The 19,149-nt window shown below is 43.8% G+C and overlaps 2 protein-coding genes across 5 annotated transcripts in view; both read right to left on the bottom strand.

Annotated features, from left to right (window-relative positions):
* Positions 1–9,903, bottom strand: part of N4BP2L1 (NEDD4 binding protein 2 like 1) — a 46,457-nt gene extending 36,554 nt beyond the window's left edge. For all 3 annotated transcript variants that reach the window (XM_074959409.1, XM_074959400.1, XM_074959419.1), the window contains exon 1: positions 9,694–9,903. In XM_074959409.1, the coding sequence (XP_074815510.1) occupies positions 9,694–9,833 (140 nt within the window). In that variant the 5' untranslated portion in view covers positions 9,834–9,903. The remainder of the gene's footprint in view (positions 1–9,693) is intronic.
* The window catches only part of LOC141991173 (uncharacterized), a 135,203-nt gene that overhangs the window by 12,515 nt on the left and 103,539 nt on the right, over positions 1–19,149 (bottom strand). Inside the window, exon 11 of one of the 2 annotated variants that reach the window (XM_074959376.1) lies at positions 17,946–18,876. The exons of the other annotated variant lie outside the window; for it this stretch is intronic. The gene's annotated coding sequence lies outside the window, so the exon portion shown is untranslated. Of the gene's footprint in view, positions 1–17,945; positions 18,877–19,149 lie in introns of those variants that run through there. 2 annotated transcript variants of the gene reach the window in all.

Consider the following 19,149-nt stretch of genomic DNA (forward strand, 5'->3'; position numbering starts at 1 on the left):
TAGCATTGTAATCATGTTAATTATGTATTATTTTTCAAGTTCACACATCATTCTACATTCTTGGTGTTTTACATCAATAAGGATAAAATGAAAGTCCTTTTTTTGCTGAGAGCACTGCATATTAACTCTTCAAGGCTTCCATATAACCATTTCAGACTTAACTATATGCCTGTTTCTGTCCATGAAAACAAGTAGTTAATGTTCAGCTTCATTTTGCATAGGTGCAGAAATGCAAGTAAGCAGCTGGGGAGACGCCTCCAGGTTCATGGATAACATTGCTGGGGAAATAATCAGAGCTTTCAGGTGTTTTTAATCACAGAATTTGAAAGACATTGAATTCTAGAAAGCATACTGAAATGGATATTTCATCATTCAGATTGGGAAAGGCATCATAGGTTACGCATATCCAACAACTGGCAAAGTTCCAAGATTTTTATTTGTTGCCTATTTAATTGCTTAGGGTTCTAATGCATCTAACAGCAGTTCCACACACCCATTCTGTTCACTCCTCACAAAGCAAGGGATCACTGGAACATCTAGAAGGGCATTTAGTATGGTATACACCAGGGGTTCTCAAACTGGGGGTCGGGACCCCTGAGGGGGTCACGAGGTTATTACATGGGGGGGTCGCAAGCTGTCAGCCTCCACCCCAAGCCCCGCTTTTCCTCCAGCATTTATAACGGTGTTAAATATATTAAAAAGTGTTTTTAATTTATAAGGCGGGTCGCACTCAGAGGCTTGCTGTGAAAGGGATCACCAGTACAAAAGTTTGAGAACTACTGGTGTACACTTAAGGATCATTCATATTTAGAACACATGCACTTTCACAGAAAGTACCTTTTTACTTGTAATACTGATTACAACTTTATTTCCCAGAAAAGTCTTTGGTGAGCTGACACAGGAGAATACCAGTCTCCTTCGCTATGGTGTTGTAGAGTAAGAGCAATTAAAGTGCCCCATGGCACTGTATATCACTTTCTCTGCCTCAGTAAAGGAATGGTTTACTTGGATTAGAGCCAACTCTCTAATCAGTAATTGTCTCATTATTTTTTATCCCCACCTCCTGCACCCCAACTATATCCATCTGTCTCTTGTCTTACACTAAGGCCTCATCTACACATAAACCACTGCAGCTGTGCTGCTACAGTGCTTCAGTGAAGATGCTACCTATGCCAATGGGAGGGCTCTTCCTGTCAGTGCAGATAATCCACCTCCCCAAGAGGCAGCATCTAGGTCGAGGGGAGAATTCTCCCGTCAACCTAGTACTGTCTCCAAAGGTGAGGTTGGTTTAACTGTGTCGCTCAGGCGTGTGGATTTTTCACACATCTGCATGTTAATTTTCTAGTGTAGAACAGTCCTTAGATTGCAAGGTCTGTGGGACAGAAACTGTTTTTCGTTCTATCTGTGCAACACCTGGCACAGTGGGGTACCCAGTCCATGGCTATGATTCCTAAGCACTATGAGTTAGAGTTACAAAGGAATTTAGGTGCCCACCTGTCACTTTAGATGCTTAAATCCAAAACATAGATCCTCAAAAGCCCTGCTCAGTGGCCACCTAACTGGAAGTGCCTAAATTTCTGCTAGTGGACATGTACAATGCTGCTTCAGTCCTGAGGCCCAGGGCCTAGCTGGATCCTCAAATTATCTTTCCCCCACCTATCTCACCTGTGGTGCCCAATCTGGGTGGTGTTGTCAGAGCATGCCTACTAGGTCAGGACCAGCACAACCCACAGGTGGTGGTACCACCCTAGTTTATACTCCCATAGCCATGGAGTTAGTGCACTCACCTATGATGTTAGAGGCCCAGGTTCAAATGCCCACTCTGCTTAATGTGGAACAGCGACTTGAAGCCAGGTGTCCCATATCCCAAGTGAGTTCCCTAATCATTGGGCTATAGAATTAATCTCTTACCCCTGAATCAAAGTGGAACAACTTCAACAGGAGAGTGGGAAATAGCTGCCCTAGAGTACCAAATGCCAAGTGGTTAGGGCACTCACCTACTCACCTAGGAGGGAGACCTGGCTTCAAGTCCCTGCTCTACATCTCTCACAGTGTGGATTTGAACCCTGGTCTCCCACATCCTGAGCAAGTGTTGCACTACCTCCTCCTCCCTTTTGTTTTGAGAAAGGACTGATCTGGTTTAGGTGCCTAACTGTTGGAGAGGGTTCAGAGCTCTTACTCCCAAACAGAGAGGGTGGTGCCTCTCACTAGACATTTATCTCTGAGGGGCATGCACATCCCTCTCCTCAGCTCTTCCTACTGTCCAGCTTAGATGGCTCCCCATTCAGCCTGCTGGCTTTTGTGAATCCCATTCTTAGGTGTCTTACTCTCCCCCAGACAATGCAAAGGGAGCCTGAGCACCAAACTGAGGGCTGTGGATGCCAGTAAGGCATTGCACTGCTGACTCTAAGTCCCCTTTGTAGCTCTAGGCTTATGGTAACACAAATTACAACTATAATAAGCAGCGAGAGTAAGTGGTTTAATGAGTTCACACAAGAAGTCTATTGCAGAGCCAGGAAAGAACCCAGAGCACATGAGTTCCAGTCTAGTGCCTTAAGCACAAAACCATCCTTCCTCTGCTATACTTTGTGGATGCAACATATTTACCCGTGCCCTTAGATTATTAGCCCTTCTTAAGAACACCATTCAGTTTGGCACTGACCTTTCTCTGAACAGCAGCATATACAGTTACAGTGCTATAGGTGTGATTAGAAGTAATTATTTCTAAGGATAGATTGATAAACTCAATTTGTTGCAGTAGTTCTGAAGAAAAAGCAGACTGACTGTTGAATGTTGTGCTTGTTTAAGGGTTTTGCAAGCTACTTTTCCCATGTTTCAGAGTAGCAACCGTGTTAGTCTGTATTCGCAAAAAGAAAAGGAGTACTAGTGGCACCTTAGAGACTCACCAATTTATTTGAGCATAAGCTTTCGTGAGCTACAGCTCACTTCATTGGATGCATTCAGTGGAAAATACAGTGAGGAGATTTATATACACACAGAACATGAAAAAATGGGTTTTATCATACACATTGTAAGGAGAGTGATCACTTAAGATGAGCTATTACCGGGGGGGAGGACCTTTTATAGTGATAATCAAGGTGGGCCATTGCCAGCTGTTAACAGGAATGCCTGAGGTGCAGTGGGGGGGGGGGTAAACATGGGGAAATAGTTTTACTTTGTGTAATGACACATCCACTCCCAGTCTCTATTCAAGCCTAAATTAATTGTATCCAGTTTGTAAAACTATTTCCCCATGTTTATGTCCCCCACCACTCCTCAGGCGTTCCTGTTAACTGCTGGCAATGGCCCACCTTGATTATCACTACAAAAGGTTTCGCCCCCCCCCCCACACACACACCTTGCTGGTAATAGCTCATCTTAACAGGTTTCAGAGTAACAGCCCCGTTAGTCTGTATTCGCAAAAAGAAAAGGAGTACTTGTGGCACCTTAGAGACTAACCAATTTATTTGAGCATAAGCTTTCGTGAGCTACAGCTCACTTCATCGGATGCATACTGTGGAAAGTACAGAAGATCTTTTATACACACAAAGCATGAAAAAATGGGTGTTTACCACTACAAATGGTTTTCTCTCCCCCCACCCCACTCTCCTGCTGGTAATGACTATGTAGACTCCCTATGCTAACAGCACTCCCAGCTACCTTCGAGACACCACTGACTTCCTGAGGAAACTACAATCCATCGGTGATCTTCCTGATAACACCATCCTGGCCACTATGGATGTAGAAGCCCTCTACACCAACATTCCACACAAAGATGGACTACAAGCCGTCAAGAACACTATCCCCGATAATGTCACGGCTAACCTGGTGGCTGAACTTTGTGACTTTCTCCTTACCCATAACTATTTTACATTTGGGGACAGTGTATACCTTCAAATCAGCGGCACTGATATGGGTACCTGCATGGCCCCACAGTATGCCAACATTTTTATGGCTGACTTAGAACAACGCTTCCTCAGCTCTCATCCCCTAACGCCCCTACTCTACTAGCGCTATATTGATGACATCTTCATCATCTGGACCCATGGAAAAGAAGCCCTTGAGGAATTCCACCATGATTTCAACAATTTCCATCCCACCATCAACCTCAGCCTGGTCCAGTCCACACAAGAGATCCACTTCCTGGACACTACAGTGCTAATAAACGATGGTCACATAAACACCACCCTATACCGGAAACCTACTGACCGCTATTCCTACCTACATGCCTCCAGCTTTCACCCTGACCACACCACACGATCCATTGTCTACAGCCAAGCTCTGCAATACAACCGCATTTGCTCCAACCCCTCAGACAGAGACAAACACCTACAAGAGCTCTATCAAGCATTCTTACAACTACAATATCCACCTGTGGAAGTGAAGAAACAGATTGATAGAGCCAGAAGAGTTCCCAGAAATCACCTACTACAGGACAGGCCTAACAAAGAAATTAACAGAACGCCACTAGCCGTCACCTTCAGCCCCCAACTAAAACCCCTCCAACGCATTATTAAGGATCTACAACCTATCCTGAAGGATGACCCAACACTCTCACAAATCTTGGGAGACAGGCCAGTCCTTGCCTACAGACAGCCCCCCAACCTGAAGCAAATACTCACCAGCAACCACATACCACACAACAGAACCACTAACCCAGGAACCTATCCTTGCAACAAAGCCCGTTGCCAACTGTGCCCACATATCTATTCAGGGGACACCATCACAGGGCCTAATAACATCAGCCACGCTATCAGAGGCTCATTCACCTGCACATCCACCAATGTGATATATGCCATCATGTGCCAGCAATGCCCCTCTGCCATGTACATTGGTCAAACTGGACAGTCTCTACATAAAAGAATAAATGGACACAAATCAGATGTCAAGAATTATAACATTCATAAACCAGTCGGAGAACACTTCAATCTTTCTGGTCACGCGATTACAGACATGAAAGTTGCGATATTACAACAAAAAAACTTCAAAACCAGTCTCCAGCGAGAGACTGTTGAATTGGAATTCATTTGCAAATTGGATACAATTAACTTAGGCTTGAATAGAGATTGGGAGTGGCTAAGTCATTATGCAAGGTAACCTATTTCCACTTGTTTTTTCCTACCCCCTCAGACGTTCTTGTTAAACCCTGGATTTGTGCTGGAAATGGCCCACCTTGATTATCATACACATTGTAAGGAGAGTGAACACTTTAGATTAGCTATTACCAACAGAAGAGTGGGTTTGTGTGGGGGGGGAGGGAGGGGGGAAGAAAACCTGGATTTGTGCTGGAAATGGCCCAACTTGATTATCATATACATTGTAAGGAGAGTGATCACTTTAGATAAGCTATTACCAGCAGGAGAGTGGGGGTGGGGGGAGAGAAAACCATTTGTAGTGGTAAACACCTATTTTTCATGCTTTGTGTGTATAAAAGATCTTCTATACTTTCCACAGTATGCATCTGATGAAGTGAGCTGTAGCTCACGAAAGCTTATGCTCAAATAAATTGGTTAGTCTCTAAGGTGCCACAAGCTCATCTTAAGTGATCACTCTCCTTACAATGTGTATGATAATGTAGGCATATTCCAATATTTGTGATTCTGTTCATAAGAAATTGTAAACCTGCAATATTGATTCATAATATTTATTAAATCTGCATTTATAATTCTTCTATTTGACATAATTGTAAATCTGCAATATTGATTTACAATTCTGTATTAAAGCTTGCAAACCGTACCTTGCAAACCGCTCAATTGGCTTTGCTTTCTCTAAATTGATACTTTCTCACTTGTTATTAAGATGGACGCTTGTAACACCAAACCGCTCATATTGACTCTAAATTGATACTTTCTCTCACTTGTTATGAGGACGCTTGTAAAACTAAACCGCTCAATTTGACTCTGAATTGATACTTTCTCACTTGTTATTAAGATTGACGCTTGTAAAACTAAACGGCTTAATTGACTCTGCTTTCTCTGTATTGGCGCTTTTCATTGATTGTAATTGAGATTGACGCTTATAAATGTAAACCAATCAATTAACGTTACTTTCTCAAATGGTTATGTTCAATTGGCTCTACTTTGCAAACAGATACTTTGTGATGGAGATTGACATGATTGTTAACTAACTTCACTTTATGTTCAATTGGCTCTACTTTGCAAACAGATACTTTGTGATAGAGATTGACATGCTTGTTAACTAACTTCACTTTATGTTCAATTGGCTCCACTTTGCAAACGGATACTTTGTGATGGAGATTGACATGCTTGTTTGTAACACCCATGAAGAACCGCGAATTGGAGCGGCACTCATAGAAATGTCACATAGAGACCCCCCACCCTCTATAGTTTGGATCAGGAATGTTAAAAAACTGGGAGTCTCAAATAAATAACACCTTTGTATAATAGAAGAAAGGCAATACCGAAAGAATGTTAAAAGACAGGGAGTCTCAAATAAAATAACAATACTCGGTGAAATGAGAAATACGTTTTTTTATTAAAGTAAGGAATGTATGTGAATGAATGGTGGGTTTTGAATAATCAGGGAAGTGCCAGCCTAGGAATTTAACATCGATTGGCCGAAGAAGACGCCAGGTGGAGACAACCAGAGAACCCCACCGGAGGGCAGACTGGGATCCACCCGACCAATTCAAAGGATAAAGAAAGCTGATGAGCACCTGACAGCCGTCCTGGAGCAGTCATGACTAACAATATGACAAAGCAAATTCCATGGACTGGCATAGGAAGAAATTCCTATAAAAATGGATACTAAGGACTGAGAACTTTGAGTCTCCAGTTCTGCCACTACCCTTCAGGAGCATCGGATGCGCATCTGACACGGACTCGGCTCCACTCTCGTGTACAGGTTACCTGGCCAGTACCCTGTCACGAGCAACCTCTAGGCTGGTAACTATAAACCCCTATGCAGAACTGGTATGAATGAATGAATGAATATATATATATATATAGTTAAGCAAGGAATAAGTAACGATAGGACAGTGTGAGTTTTATATTTCTTTATTATATTTACAATAAATGTGGCATTTTGCCTTTCCCCTCTAATAAGATCCTGCTGGTTTTTATTTTATTGGTACAACATTTTGGTGTAACAATAACACCTATTTTTTCATGTTCTGTGTGTATATAAATCTCCTCACTGTATTTTCCACTGAATGCATCCAATGAAGTGAGCTGTAGCTCACGAAAGCTTATGCTCAAATAAATTGGTTAGTCTCTAAGGTGCCACTAGTACTCCTTTTCTTTTTACTTTTCCCATGGGGGTGAAACCTAATTTTTCACCATTGTGAATCTATTTTCCCCCCTTCCCTGCATCCACTTCTCTTGTGTTACTCCTCCCTCCTAATGGGGCCTGATTAAGGTGCACAAGTGACTTAGCTACAACACACACAAAACTAATCATCGCTGCATGCAACAGTATTTGTGAAACCAATCACATTGGTGACTTTGCTCTCCTATGCCAGTTGTTTTCCTCAGTTCACCAATAAACTTGTGTACGCATTTAACTTGCCTGTTAACTGACATCACACAGAAAGAGCAGAAAAATGGGAGAGTTGTTTCATATTCACAGAATGGTAGTACATAAAGCTGAATATGAAACATACATGGACAGACACCAAAGAAAAACCCCCAACTATACAAACAGTTAGCACACAGCAAGCTAGGCTGTAATTCTACCTTGCACTAGCCCGTCACAGCGTCACAGGCTAACTGTCCATGTGGACCCTGTGGCCATGCAGTAAAAGTTCCCTAGCACACTTTGATATGCTCTACTTTGAAATGGGAGTAGATCAAAGTGCACTACAGAAGGTGAAGTGCAGAGCAGCAGGGTCCACGTGGAAGGTTAATGCACAGCAGACTAATGCAAAGTAGATTTACATCTGAGCTTGCCCTGTACTAACAGTTGATATAGATGTGCCCCCAGCCTCAACTCCCATTAGAAGACGATGCTTGATGTACTACATTAACCTCTAATACTGCAATGAGGGTTTTATCAGATTTGCACTTTGGCACAGATCCTCCAGAGGAAAAAAAGGATGCTCTTATACTTTAGGCAATGGCATAGATCATGGGAAAGCTGGGTTTACTCCTGACTCTGCCACAGACTTCCTTTAGGGCATGGGACTGACAATCTCCCAATTCCCCATGCATAAAATGAGATAATACTTCCCTACCTCATAAGTGTATTGTGAGGCTAAAGTCTTTGGTTGAGATCCTCAAGCCCATTCCAGCCCCTTTAGGCTGAACAAAAGGACCAGAGCAGCATAAAGGGGCCTCAAAAGTCCCAGTTCCAGCTGAGGTTTCCTTTAGTACAGCCAAGACAGTAGACAGCTGAGAGTCCTGGTGCAGGAAGCATACTGGGAGCAGGAGGGATATGTCAAGAGTGAGGCCATAACACTGCAGTCTACAGGGCAATGGGGGGGGCCTGCCATAATTCAGAGGCCCCAGGTCTGTGTATGGTATGCTGGGGGCCTCTCCAACTCCTGGATCAAGAAGGCAAAAACGTGTCTTAAAGTCCCCCCTCCCCTGCACTGCGCTGCATAAGAGATGCAGCACAGAATCTTGCCCGTGGTATTCGTAAGGTTCTTGGATACGGTGCTGTGTAATCCAAGGTTTTTCTCTTCACTGAAGCTGTCTGCATGGGAAATTAAGCCAAATTAATTAACCACATGAATTTAACACATATTAGTTAAAACATATTAATCCTTGTGTGGATAAGATCATTTGGAAGTAAAGTGGCCTTAAGTTTGCTTTAGCTTTGAGTTAAACTAAAGCAAAGATTTTTGTTTTGTTTTGCAGTGACAAGCTTTTGAATACATTCAGGTAGGAACAATGAGAGGTGGAGAGTGCACAACAGGAGGAAGAAAAGGTATCACAGAGATGAGAATTGGTCTGTGTAGGTAAAGTGGCTGGCAAGTGTTGACAGGCACAGTGTACAAATCAAAGAATACACTAAAAGAAGAAAAGTCACAGCTTCTATGTGATCCAGTCACTGCTTAGTGTACATTTCTGTTCAGTTCAACTTTATTAACAAAAAGGATACAACAGCGATAGTCAGTTTCCACATTAGCTTTCCTTCTGCAAAGGGCGGGGGCGGAGGGCGGGTTTCCCCCAGTGCGAAGCCACTGCTGCCACCTTGTTCACTTTACACCACCACCACCCAGTAGCGTGCCAGACACGTGACCGCTGTTCCTGAAGCCCCGAGAAGAGGAACCCGGCACTTCCTCCCGCAACGCTGCAGAAAAGGGCGGGACCCAGCTGAGGGCGCTACGGCTGCCGCTCTACAGACTCGGGAGACGCTTTAAGGCCGCAAAGGCCCCGCTCCGACGCTGGCCGCAGGAGACAACAGCCACGAGCGGGGCAGCCAGCAAATGTGCCCCGAAGGGCAGCGCGCTCCCTGCGGCTGGGCCGCGCTCCGTGAGCCTGCGCCCGCAGCCCGACTCCGGCCTCGCCTCGCTCCCGTCCCGGAACTGGGCCCCGCCCGCCAGCGCTAGTGCCCCCGGCGGACAGGGACGCCTCGGCCGGGGTGGCTGCAAGGCGGGCGCTTGGCCCCGCCACACCCAGGCCAGGCTCCGGCCAGGCACCTGCCGCGGCAGCCCCGCAATGGGAGCGGCCCAGAGCAGCGCGGGGCGTCCCTGCCCCAGCGGGGTCACGACATCCGGGCGCCCCCCGTTACCTGGCCCGCGTGGTTTTCCCGGAGCCGGGCAGGCCGCGCAGCAGGTAGAGGCGTTTGCTGAAGTGGCGCCTGCGGGGCTGCGCCCGGGCCGGGGGCTTCAGGCTCAGGCCCCCGAAGGCGCGGACCAGGCTCCCCTCCATGGGCGCGCGGCGGGCCGTCAGCTGCTGCGAGCGGCTCGGCCTGCACTGAGCATGCGCGCTAACAGCCCAGCCGGGCATGGCCACGTGCTCAGGGGCGCGTGGGGCTGCCCAGGGCGGGGCTCAGGGGCCAGCTCGCGGGAGGAGTGGTGGGGTTGAGAGCGTGCGCGAGGCGCTACCAGCCGCGGGGCGGGGGCGGAGCTAACCGTTATCCCAGGTGCGCTGAGACGGCTGCAGCGCCTGCAAAAAAAAAAAGGGGGGAAAGGGGAGGGGGCGGCTCGTAGCATCGGGGTCCTCCCAGGGCTGTGCCCGTCAAGGCACTGTGCCAGAGCCCAGTGTCTGACCACGGCCCCACCTGATTTGCTGTAGTGAGTCGCTAAAGGAGCGGCGATCCTGTGACATCTGTTTCAGACCCGCCCCCACCAAAACCAACTGCGATGGTCAATGTTTGACAGTTTAGCACGTGACAAAATTTGCCTTGTCGGCTGGCCTAGTTGCCTGAACGGGGCGGCCTTTCCCTTGCCAGCCAGGTAAATGGATTTTTTTTTCCTACACAAGTTTATTTTTGGGGCTCATATGATGTCAGGCTGATTGATTTCCTGGGTTGATGGCAAAACTTAGGGTTTCTTTAATCGACCAAAGGGGATTCTACCTTTGGCAGCTGTTATTTTGCCTCTATCCAGCATCCTTGTCCTTTTTCAGGTTCCCCACTTGTGTGTAGAATATGGATCACTACAGGCCACATTTTTAAAAGTTGGAAGCATCTAGCTGCTTTTGAAAAGCCCACTAGTTGCCTAAATACATTTAAAAATCTGGAGCACTATATCAAGGAGCACTACACTCTTCGTATTAAATCCCTCTCAAAAGTAAATGTCTGCTGTAATTTTTACTCAAGATAGGTACACAACCGCAAGATAGATTGGCAATACGGTGACCAGATAGCAAGTGTGAAAAATCGGGAAGGGGGGTAATAGGTGCCAATATAAGACAAAGCTTAGAATATTGGGACTGGCCCAGCAAAATCAGGATATCTGGTCACCCTAATTGGCAACCATCAGTATTCAAAAATCATGAATTATGCACCCAAAAGTCACGAAATTAAAATAAATACATACATACATTTTGGGTTCTTTTAATTTGCCTTTTTTGTTACTCAGTCTTTAGGGTGCATAGCTTCCTACTTTTTTTGTAACCTCTCCTAAAAAAAACATAGACCTATATTTACTTTTGATGGGTTTAAGGTGCTGTAAAGAAGTTGTACATTCCTGTAACAGTCAATACTGTTTTGGTCTTCAAGTAGCATGTGATTCCCTCTGCACCCTTTGTAATTGAAAACTTATTTAAAATCCTTATTTTTGTAAGTAATTCCCCATCCTGCCACCACTGAAGGGCCCACTATACTCTTCTACTAATTCATTTGCTGCATACATTAATGTTGATTTTTCTATTGTTTATACTTCTAATTGCATATTTTCATGTCATAGCCTTTTATGTATGCTACATATTTTGTTAAGATACATTTCAGTGATGTTCTTTATTCTGACAAGCTTACTGTTTTCTACTGTCAAAATCAAGGACTTTTTAAGATAAATTATCCTGTTACTCCTTTGCATTGGTTGCCTTTTGGAGAAATGAAAGTACCTTATCTCCACCTGTTTTTAAAGGGAGCTAGCTAATGCATGTTAGTTATCCCAAAGTAAAAACACACATTTTCTTAACACTAAAGACACAGACTATAATCCTGACTCAGATGTTTAATTAACCAGGGTGCTGGAACAATTTTGATAGTGGGGTGCTGAGAGCCATTGAATCAAACTGTAAACCCTGTATACAGTGGAAACCCCTGCCCCTGCTCCACCCCCACTCCCCTGAGGACTGCAGCAGGGCTGGGCTTGCACTCACTGGCAGCGGGAAGTGCAGCGACCTGGCCCCAGCCATGCCACCAGTGAGCGCTGCGGGGTGGTTTTCCCCTGCCCCCCAAGCCAGCTCCCCCTCCCCCGGAGGCCTGCCCCCCCATCAGAGGGGCTGCATAGGGCCCCAGAATAGCAAGGGACGGCCCTATGGAAATCATTTCAAACCAAAGGATGCTGTAGCAGCCCTAGTTCCAGCACCTATGTAGTTACCCATTATTGTTCATAGCTTGACAAATGTGATACTGATTGTGTGGCTAACACTGCTCCTTTCTCATCAGATAGTTACATCTGAATGTCTGCAGCACCTTCCCCCGCTTGTATGGGTGTCATTCAAAACCTGTTAAAGCATTTTAAACTAAAGGAATTAATAGAGGCTCCCCGCCCCCGCATCTATTTCCCTCATTACTTCCCTTATTAAGGGCTTGTCTAGGTCATGTGACAGTAAAGGTGTGAAGTTAATGTACATACATTACAGTGCCTTAAACCCCTGTGTGGATGCTTTCATTGAAAAATAAAGTGCCCTTAGTTTTGACAACGGCAGTTAGGGCAACCCTCGAAGATGGCAGGACTCATTCCCAAACCCTCTATTAATCATCAGGTCTTAGACTTGTCTTGAACATTTAAAAAATTTTGTACAGGCCAGGGGTAACCCACATTTGCTTTTTTTCAGTCCAAAAAGGTGTGAAGTAATGGAGCACTCATCTTAACTTTTCCTGTAGAAAAGCCTTGGCAATATTTCACAGGTGTAAATATTGGCCTGACAAAATTACAAGAAATGGTTTAAAGTAGGCCTTTCAAGTGATTAAAAAAATTGTGATTAATTGCGCAATTAAAAAATTAATCACAATTAATCGTGCAATTAATCGCACTGTTAAAGAATAATAGAATACCATTTATTTAAATATTTTTGAATGTTTTCTACATTTTCCAATATATTCATTTCAGTTACCACACAGAATACAAACTGTACAGTGCTCACTTTATATTATTTTTATTACAAATATTTTCACAGTAAAAAACAAAAGAAATAGTATTTTTGAATTCACATAGTACAAATAATGTAGTGCAATCTCTTTATCATGAAAGTTGAACTTACAAATGTTAATTATGTACAAAAAAATAACTCCACTCAAAAATAAAACAATGTAAAATTTTAGAGCCTGCATGTCCACTCAGTCCACTTCTTGTTCAGCCAATCACTCAGACAAACAAGTTTGTTTACATTTGCAGGAGATAATGCTGCCCGCTTCTTATTTACAGTGTTACTTGAAAGTGACAACAGGTGTTTGTATGGTACAGTTGTAATGGGCATCACAAGATATTTATGTGCCAGATGCTCTAAAGATTCATATGTCCCTTCATGCTTCAACCACCCTTCCAGAGGACATGCATCCATTCCGATGATGGGGTCTGCTCAATAATGATCCAAAAGAGTGCGGGGCGAGGCATATTCATTTTCATCATCTGAGTCAGATGCCACCAGCAGAAGGCTGATTTTCTTTCTTGGTAGTTCGGGTTCTGTAGTTTCCGCATTGGAGTGTTGCTCTTTTAAGACTTCTGAAAGCATGCTCCACACCTCGTCCCTCTCAGATTTTGGAAGGCACTTCTGATTCTTAAATCTTGGGTTGAGTGCTGCAGCTATCTTTAGAAATCTGACATTTGTACCATCTTTGCATTTTGTCAAATCTGAAGGAAGTGAAAGTGTTCTTAAAACGAACAACATGTGCTGGGTCATTATCTGAGACTGCTATAACATGAAATATATGGCAGAATGTAGGTAAAACAGAGCAGGAGACATACAATTCTCCCCCAAGGAGTGCAGTCACAAATTTAATTAATGCATTTTTTTTAAACGAGCGTCATCAGCATGGAAGCATGTCCTCTGGAATGGTGGCCAAAGCATGAAGGGGCATACAAATGTTGAGCTTATCTGGCACATAAATTCCTTGCAATGCCAGCTACAAAAGTGCCATGCAAATGCTTGTTCTCACTTTCAGGTGACGTAAATAAGAAGCAGCATTATATTCCATAAATGTAAACAAACTTGTCTGTCTGAGCAATTAGCTGAACAAGAAGTAGGACTGAGTGAGCTTGTTGGCTCTAAAGTTTTACATTGTTTTGGTTTTTTGAGTGCAGTTATATAACAAAAAAAAAATCTACATTTGTAAGTTGCACTTTCATTATAAAGATATTGCATTATGGTACTTGTATGAGGTGAACTGAAAAACACTATTTATCATTTTTACAGTGCAAATATTTGTAATAAAAATAATATAAAGTGAGCACTGTACACTTTCTATTCTGTGTTGTAATTAAAATCAATATATTTGAAAATGTAGAAAAGCATCCGAAAATACTTAATACATTTCAGTTGGTATTCTATTGTTTAACAGTGCGATTAATCACGATTAATTTTTTATTCGGGATTAATTTTTTGAGTTAATCACGAGTTAACTGCGATTAATCGACAGCTCTAGTTTAAAGTTAAAATGAAGGTGATCTTGCTCCTTCTTTCTGCCTTGTGCTGGTCAGAGCAGGAGAATGAAGGCCTAATAGTGCCATGATAAATCCTGCTGTGCACACAGAGGGTATTGGCCTAGCTGTAGAAGGATCCGCTCTATAAGCAATACATATAAAGTGGTGGCACTCTTGTCCCATTAGAATTAACCAAATGATACATGTTTTTAATGCTTTAAATATAAAGATTCCTCGTGGATCTCAGCTTCTGCCTGCTGAATAATCACACACGATATAAACCTTATCTTGTACTAAGTACGTGCTCCTAAGAAAATTTAACTTACAAACACAGCAGTTGTTGTGTTTACACCTTTCTTACATTATGATGGTAATAGTAATAAGTTTATTATTGCAATATCCACAAAGGTGTGAGGACACAGTATGAGAGGCTGCAACAAAAATATTTTCAGGTCACTTAAAACATTGTGGTGGTGTGTCTCTGTGCATATGCAGAGTGCAGGGCCCATTACCTAGGGTTGCCAACTTTCTGATTGCAGAAAACTGAACACCCTTGCCCCACCCCTGCTCACTCCATCCCCCTTCTCTCCATCGCTCGCTCTCCCCCACCCTCGCTCACTTCCTCATTTTCACAGGGCGGGGGTAAGGTAATGAGGGCTCTGGCTGGGAGTGCAGGCTCTGGGGTGGGGTCAGGGATGAGGGTTTTGGAGTACAGGAGGGGGCTCTGGGCTGGGGAGTGGAGCCAAGGGGTTCAGCATGTTTGAGGGGGCTCCAGGCTGGGGCGGGGGTTTGGGGTGCGGAGGGGAGTGAGGGCTCCGAGGTGGGGCACGCAGGAAGGGGCTTCAGGCTGGGGCCAAGGGGTTCAGAGTGCAACTGATGGCTCAGGTCTGGGGCTAGGGTTTGGAGGGGGTGCAGGCTCTGGGAGGGAGTTTGGGTGCAGAAGGAGGCTCAGGGCTGGGGCAGGGGGTTGGGAGCGGGTTTGGGATGGGCTCCAGGTGGCCCTTACCTGAGGCGGCTCCCAGGTGCAGCGACACATCCTAGGGCTCCTAGACGCAGGGGCTGTCAGGGAGACTGCATGCTGCCCTTGCCCGCAGGTGCGTCCCCCACAGCTCCCGTTTGCCGTGGTTCCCGACCAATGGGAGCTGCAGAGCCGGGGCTCGGGCAGCACATAGAGCCTCCCTGGTAGCCCCTGTGCCTAGGAGCCAGAGGATGTCACCGCTTCCAGGAGCCACATGGAGCAGGCAGGGAGCCTGCCTTAGCCCCGCTACACCATCAACCAGACTTTTAATGGCCCAGTTAGCAGTGCTGACTGGAGATGCCAGGGTCCCTTTTCAACCGGGTGTTCCAGTAAAAAAATAGACACCTGGCAACCCTACCATTACCTAACCCAGAAACATCCAAAAAATCAGGTGTGGCAGTTACTAGATATGTTCTATATTTGTTTCCAAAGCTGTAAAGGATGTTTTCATTGTAGGCAAGCCACTTGACAGGTCACTCTGTGTTTATTCACCTTACAGCTGAGATAATCAGACCTCAAGGGGAAATGTTATAAACATATCTGCTGAAGATAGCTCTGTGACATCATTTGGTGATCAATGAAAGACTATGCACATCTGCTGAGAGGTGGTTTTGCTGACAATACTGAGAAATGTATTGAAAAGGAGGATAATGTTGACATTCTTATGAAGATCTGAAGAAGCCAGGCACATGTGCTACATATTATGGCCACATTATAAAATCAGAGAATGACAGAAATGTAGGGCTGGAAGGGACCTGAAGAAGTCATTGACTCCAGCCCCCTGTGCTGAGGCAGGACCAAGTAAACCTAGACCATCCCTGACAAACGTTTGTCCAACCTCTTCTTAGAAACCTCCAATGATGGAGATTCCACAACCTCCTTGGAAGCCTATTCCAGACTTTAACTACTCTTATAGTTACTTTTTCCTAATATCTACCCTAAAACTCTCTTACTGCAGATTAAGCCCATTAGTTTTTGTCCTACCTTCCATGGACATGGAGAACAATTGTTCACAGTCCTCTTTGTAACAGCCCTTAACATATATGAAGAATGTTATCAGGTCCCCCTCAGTCTCGAGACTAAACATTCCCACCTTTCCTCCTACATCAGGTTCTTTTATCATTTTTGTTGCTCTCCTCTGGAATCTCTCCAGTTTGTCCATGTTTCCTGAAGTGTGGTGTCCAGAATTGGACACAGAACTCTAGCTTAGGCCTCACTAATGCTGAGCAGAGTGAGACAATTACCTCCCGTGTCCTATGTACGACACCCCTGTTGATACATCCCAGAATATTAGCCTTTTTCATAGCTGCAACATACTGTTGACTCTCATTCAATCTGTGATTCACTACAACCCCAACATCTATTTCAGCAGTACTAACACCTAGCCAGTTATGCTCCATTTTTTTAGTTGTGCATTTGATTTTTCCTTCTTAAGAATTCTCTAATTTGTCAAGGTCATTTTGAATTCTAATCCTGTCCTCCAAAGTGCTTGCAGCCCCTCCCATCTTGGTGTCATCCACAAATTTTATAAGCATATGCTCCACTCTACTATCCAAGTCATTAATGAAAATATTGAATACGACTGGACCCAGGACTGAGCTCTGTGGGACCCTGCTGGCCTCACCCTTCCAGTTTGACAGCAAACAATTGATAACTATTCTTTGCGTAGTCTTTCAACCAGTTGTGTACCCACCTTACAATAATTTCATCTAGACTGTATTTCACTAGTTTGCTTATGAGAATGTCATGTGGAACTGTGACAAAATCCACAGATATATGATGTCTACTTCTTCCTCCCATCCAACAGGTCAGTAACCCTGTCAAAGAAGGAAATTATAATGGTTGGCATGATTTGTTCTTGACAAATCCTTGCTGGCTATTCCTTATAATTTTATTATCCTCCAAGTGCTTACAAAATTATTTTTAAATTTAATTTTTAAACTCACAGTATTCCTGTAAGAGTCAAACCCCAAAACCTTTTCTTTTTCATAAAAAAAAAAAAGAGAGATTTTGACATTTCTTTTTTATTTCAGGTGTTCTGGAAGTTCAATACTCAGTTAACAAGATTAAATTTCACGGACAGTAAATGTACTCAGATTCCTATTCTTTGTCAAATAAACATAAATAGGAAAAAAAATCACATTTCTGTTAAATGTTTGGGTGAATCTTTCTTTAAATTAAATGAGACCTGTTCTAACGTCACTAGTGTTTTATGCTAAATTATGCTGCACTAATGTTGCAACCAATGTGAAATACCAACCCCCTTATTATTTTATATAGTGTTCATGTTGGCAGAAGTACAGTACGTTTTCTCCCAAGGGAAAACAATATTAAGCAAAATGGAAGTACCAGTTTTGCCAGTGGTGCACTAATAATTTTAGAAATGCTGATGTGCTAGAGCTGCTTATTCAATTTTGTTTATTGGTTTTACATTAGAGCTTGTGGGGAAATTGCAGATAGATCACAAAGCAGCAATCCTTTAGCAGGCGTTCTGGTCAGGAGCTGATACATAATAAAATACTGGTGAGGGGGAAATGGCGGGAGGGCAGAAGATAAGAGATGCCCAAGTCAGAGAAACTGTATTAAATTGTTTTTTAATCTGAAGCATGTGGGGGGGGGGGGGAGGACTGTGGTAACCTAATCCAGGTAGTTTGTTTGTTTGACAAACATATGCAAACTAAGCTTTCTAATGTGATAGCCTCTCCACTCTTCCACCCCCTGGTCTTTTATTTTTTCCACTTCTGCCATGAGTCAGGGTAATTTTTGTCCTTCTCTGTTCATTCCCACACATCACAGAGAAGCTTTCATCCACTCCTGTGACAGGGCCCTCTGTGATTGACAAAAGTTGTGCTAGTGGTAAGTAGCATTTTCTCTCTTCCCTTCTGTTTTCTTTATGTGTAACTATGTATTTCTTTATTTTGTAGTGCCATCTGACTATGCCATAAACTATCAATTTGTCCTTTCACCTTCTCCCCACTTCCTTTTCTATTGTTAGTCTTTACCTTTACTGCTTTTAAATTCCTCCTCTCCTCCTGTGTGTTATTACTCCTTTTTATAGCCAAAACTATTCCCTCTTCATACTTTATCCCCTCTTTCCACTCCCCTTCCTGTTACATATGTCCGCTTGCTTTCCCCCTCCCTCTCTAGTTCACCACACCGCATTCATTCCCTTCTGGGCTCCTCACTCCTCCCACACTTGTTCTGACACCATTTATGTATGAATGCTGGTCATTCAGTGCTACTTGACCACTCTCCTCCTGCAGCACCTCTGGGACATTCTCCACTCCCCACCTCTGCCTCTCAGAAACACCAAGTAACTGAGCGCCAGTTTAAGAAATGGACATTGGGAAAAACAATCTCCTTTATTTTCAGTCTCTCTGTGCCATAGAAGGATGAGTAAAAGAAGCATGGATATTAAGTGACTTCTGAAACTGGCCATTTGACAATCAAATATTATTACAATTTTTTATTTCAAAACCAGAATGGGTGGCTATGTGGATATAAAGCCTAAGGATTACTGAGGGTCATGGATTCAGCACCAAATTCTACACTGAATACTTCTCCCAGGTTCTTCCTTACATTTATAACACTCGATTGTAAACTGAGGTCCTTCCATGATGGTGCCAAGCTTGACAAATTTCTGTAATATAAAAGAAGAGAGCCTGCTGCAGCATCATAATAACCAATAACCAATGCAGATTTTAAAAATACTAACTGTTGTAAACATTGTTTCAATATTGCCACATCCCGCCTTATGACTAAAAGAGAGTATTAAACGATAATTGTTCACCTCCAGTCCCTGATAAAGGGATCTATTTCCTTCTCAGTTTTACAGTTTGATTTTCATTCCTCCTTTTGAAGGAGGTACAAAGAGGGATTTTGAAGGCTTAGCCCTGGTCTACACTATGGAGTA

The sequence above is a fragment of the Natator depressus genome, chromosome 1 (genome assembly GCF_965152275.1).
Source record: "Natator depressus isolate rNatDep1 chromosome 1, rNatDep2.hap1, whole genome shotgun sequence".
NCBI lineage: Eukaryota > Metazoa > Chordata > Testudines > Cheloniidae > Natator > Natator depressus.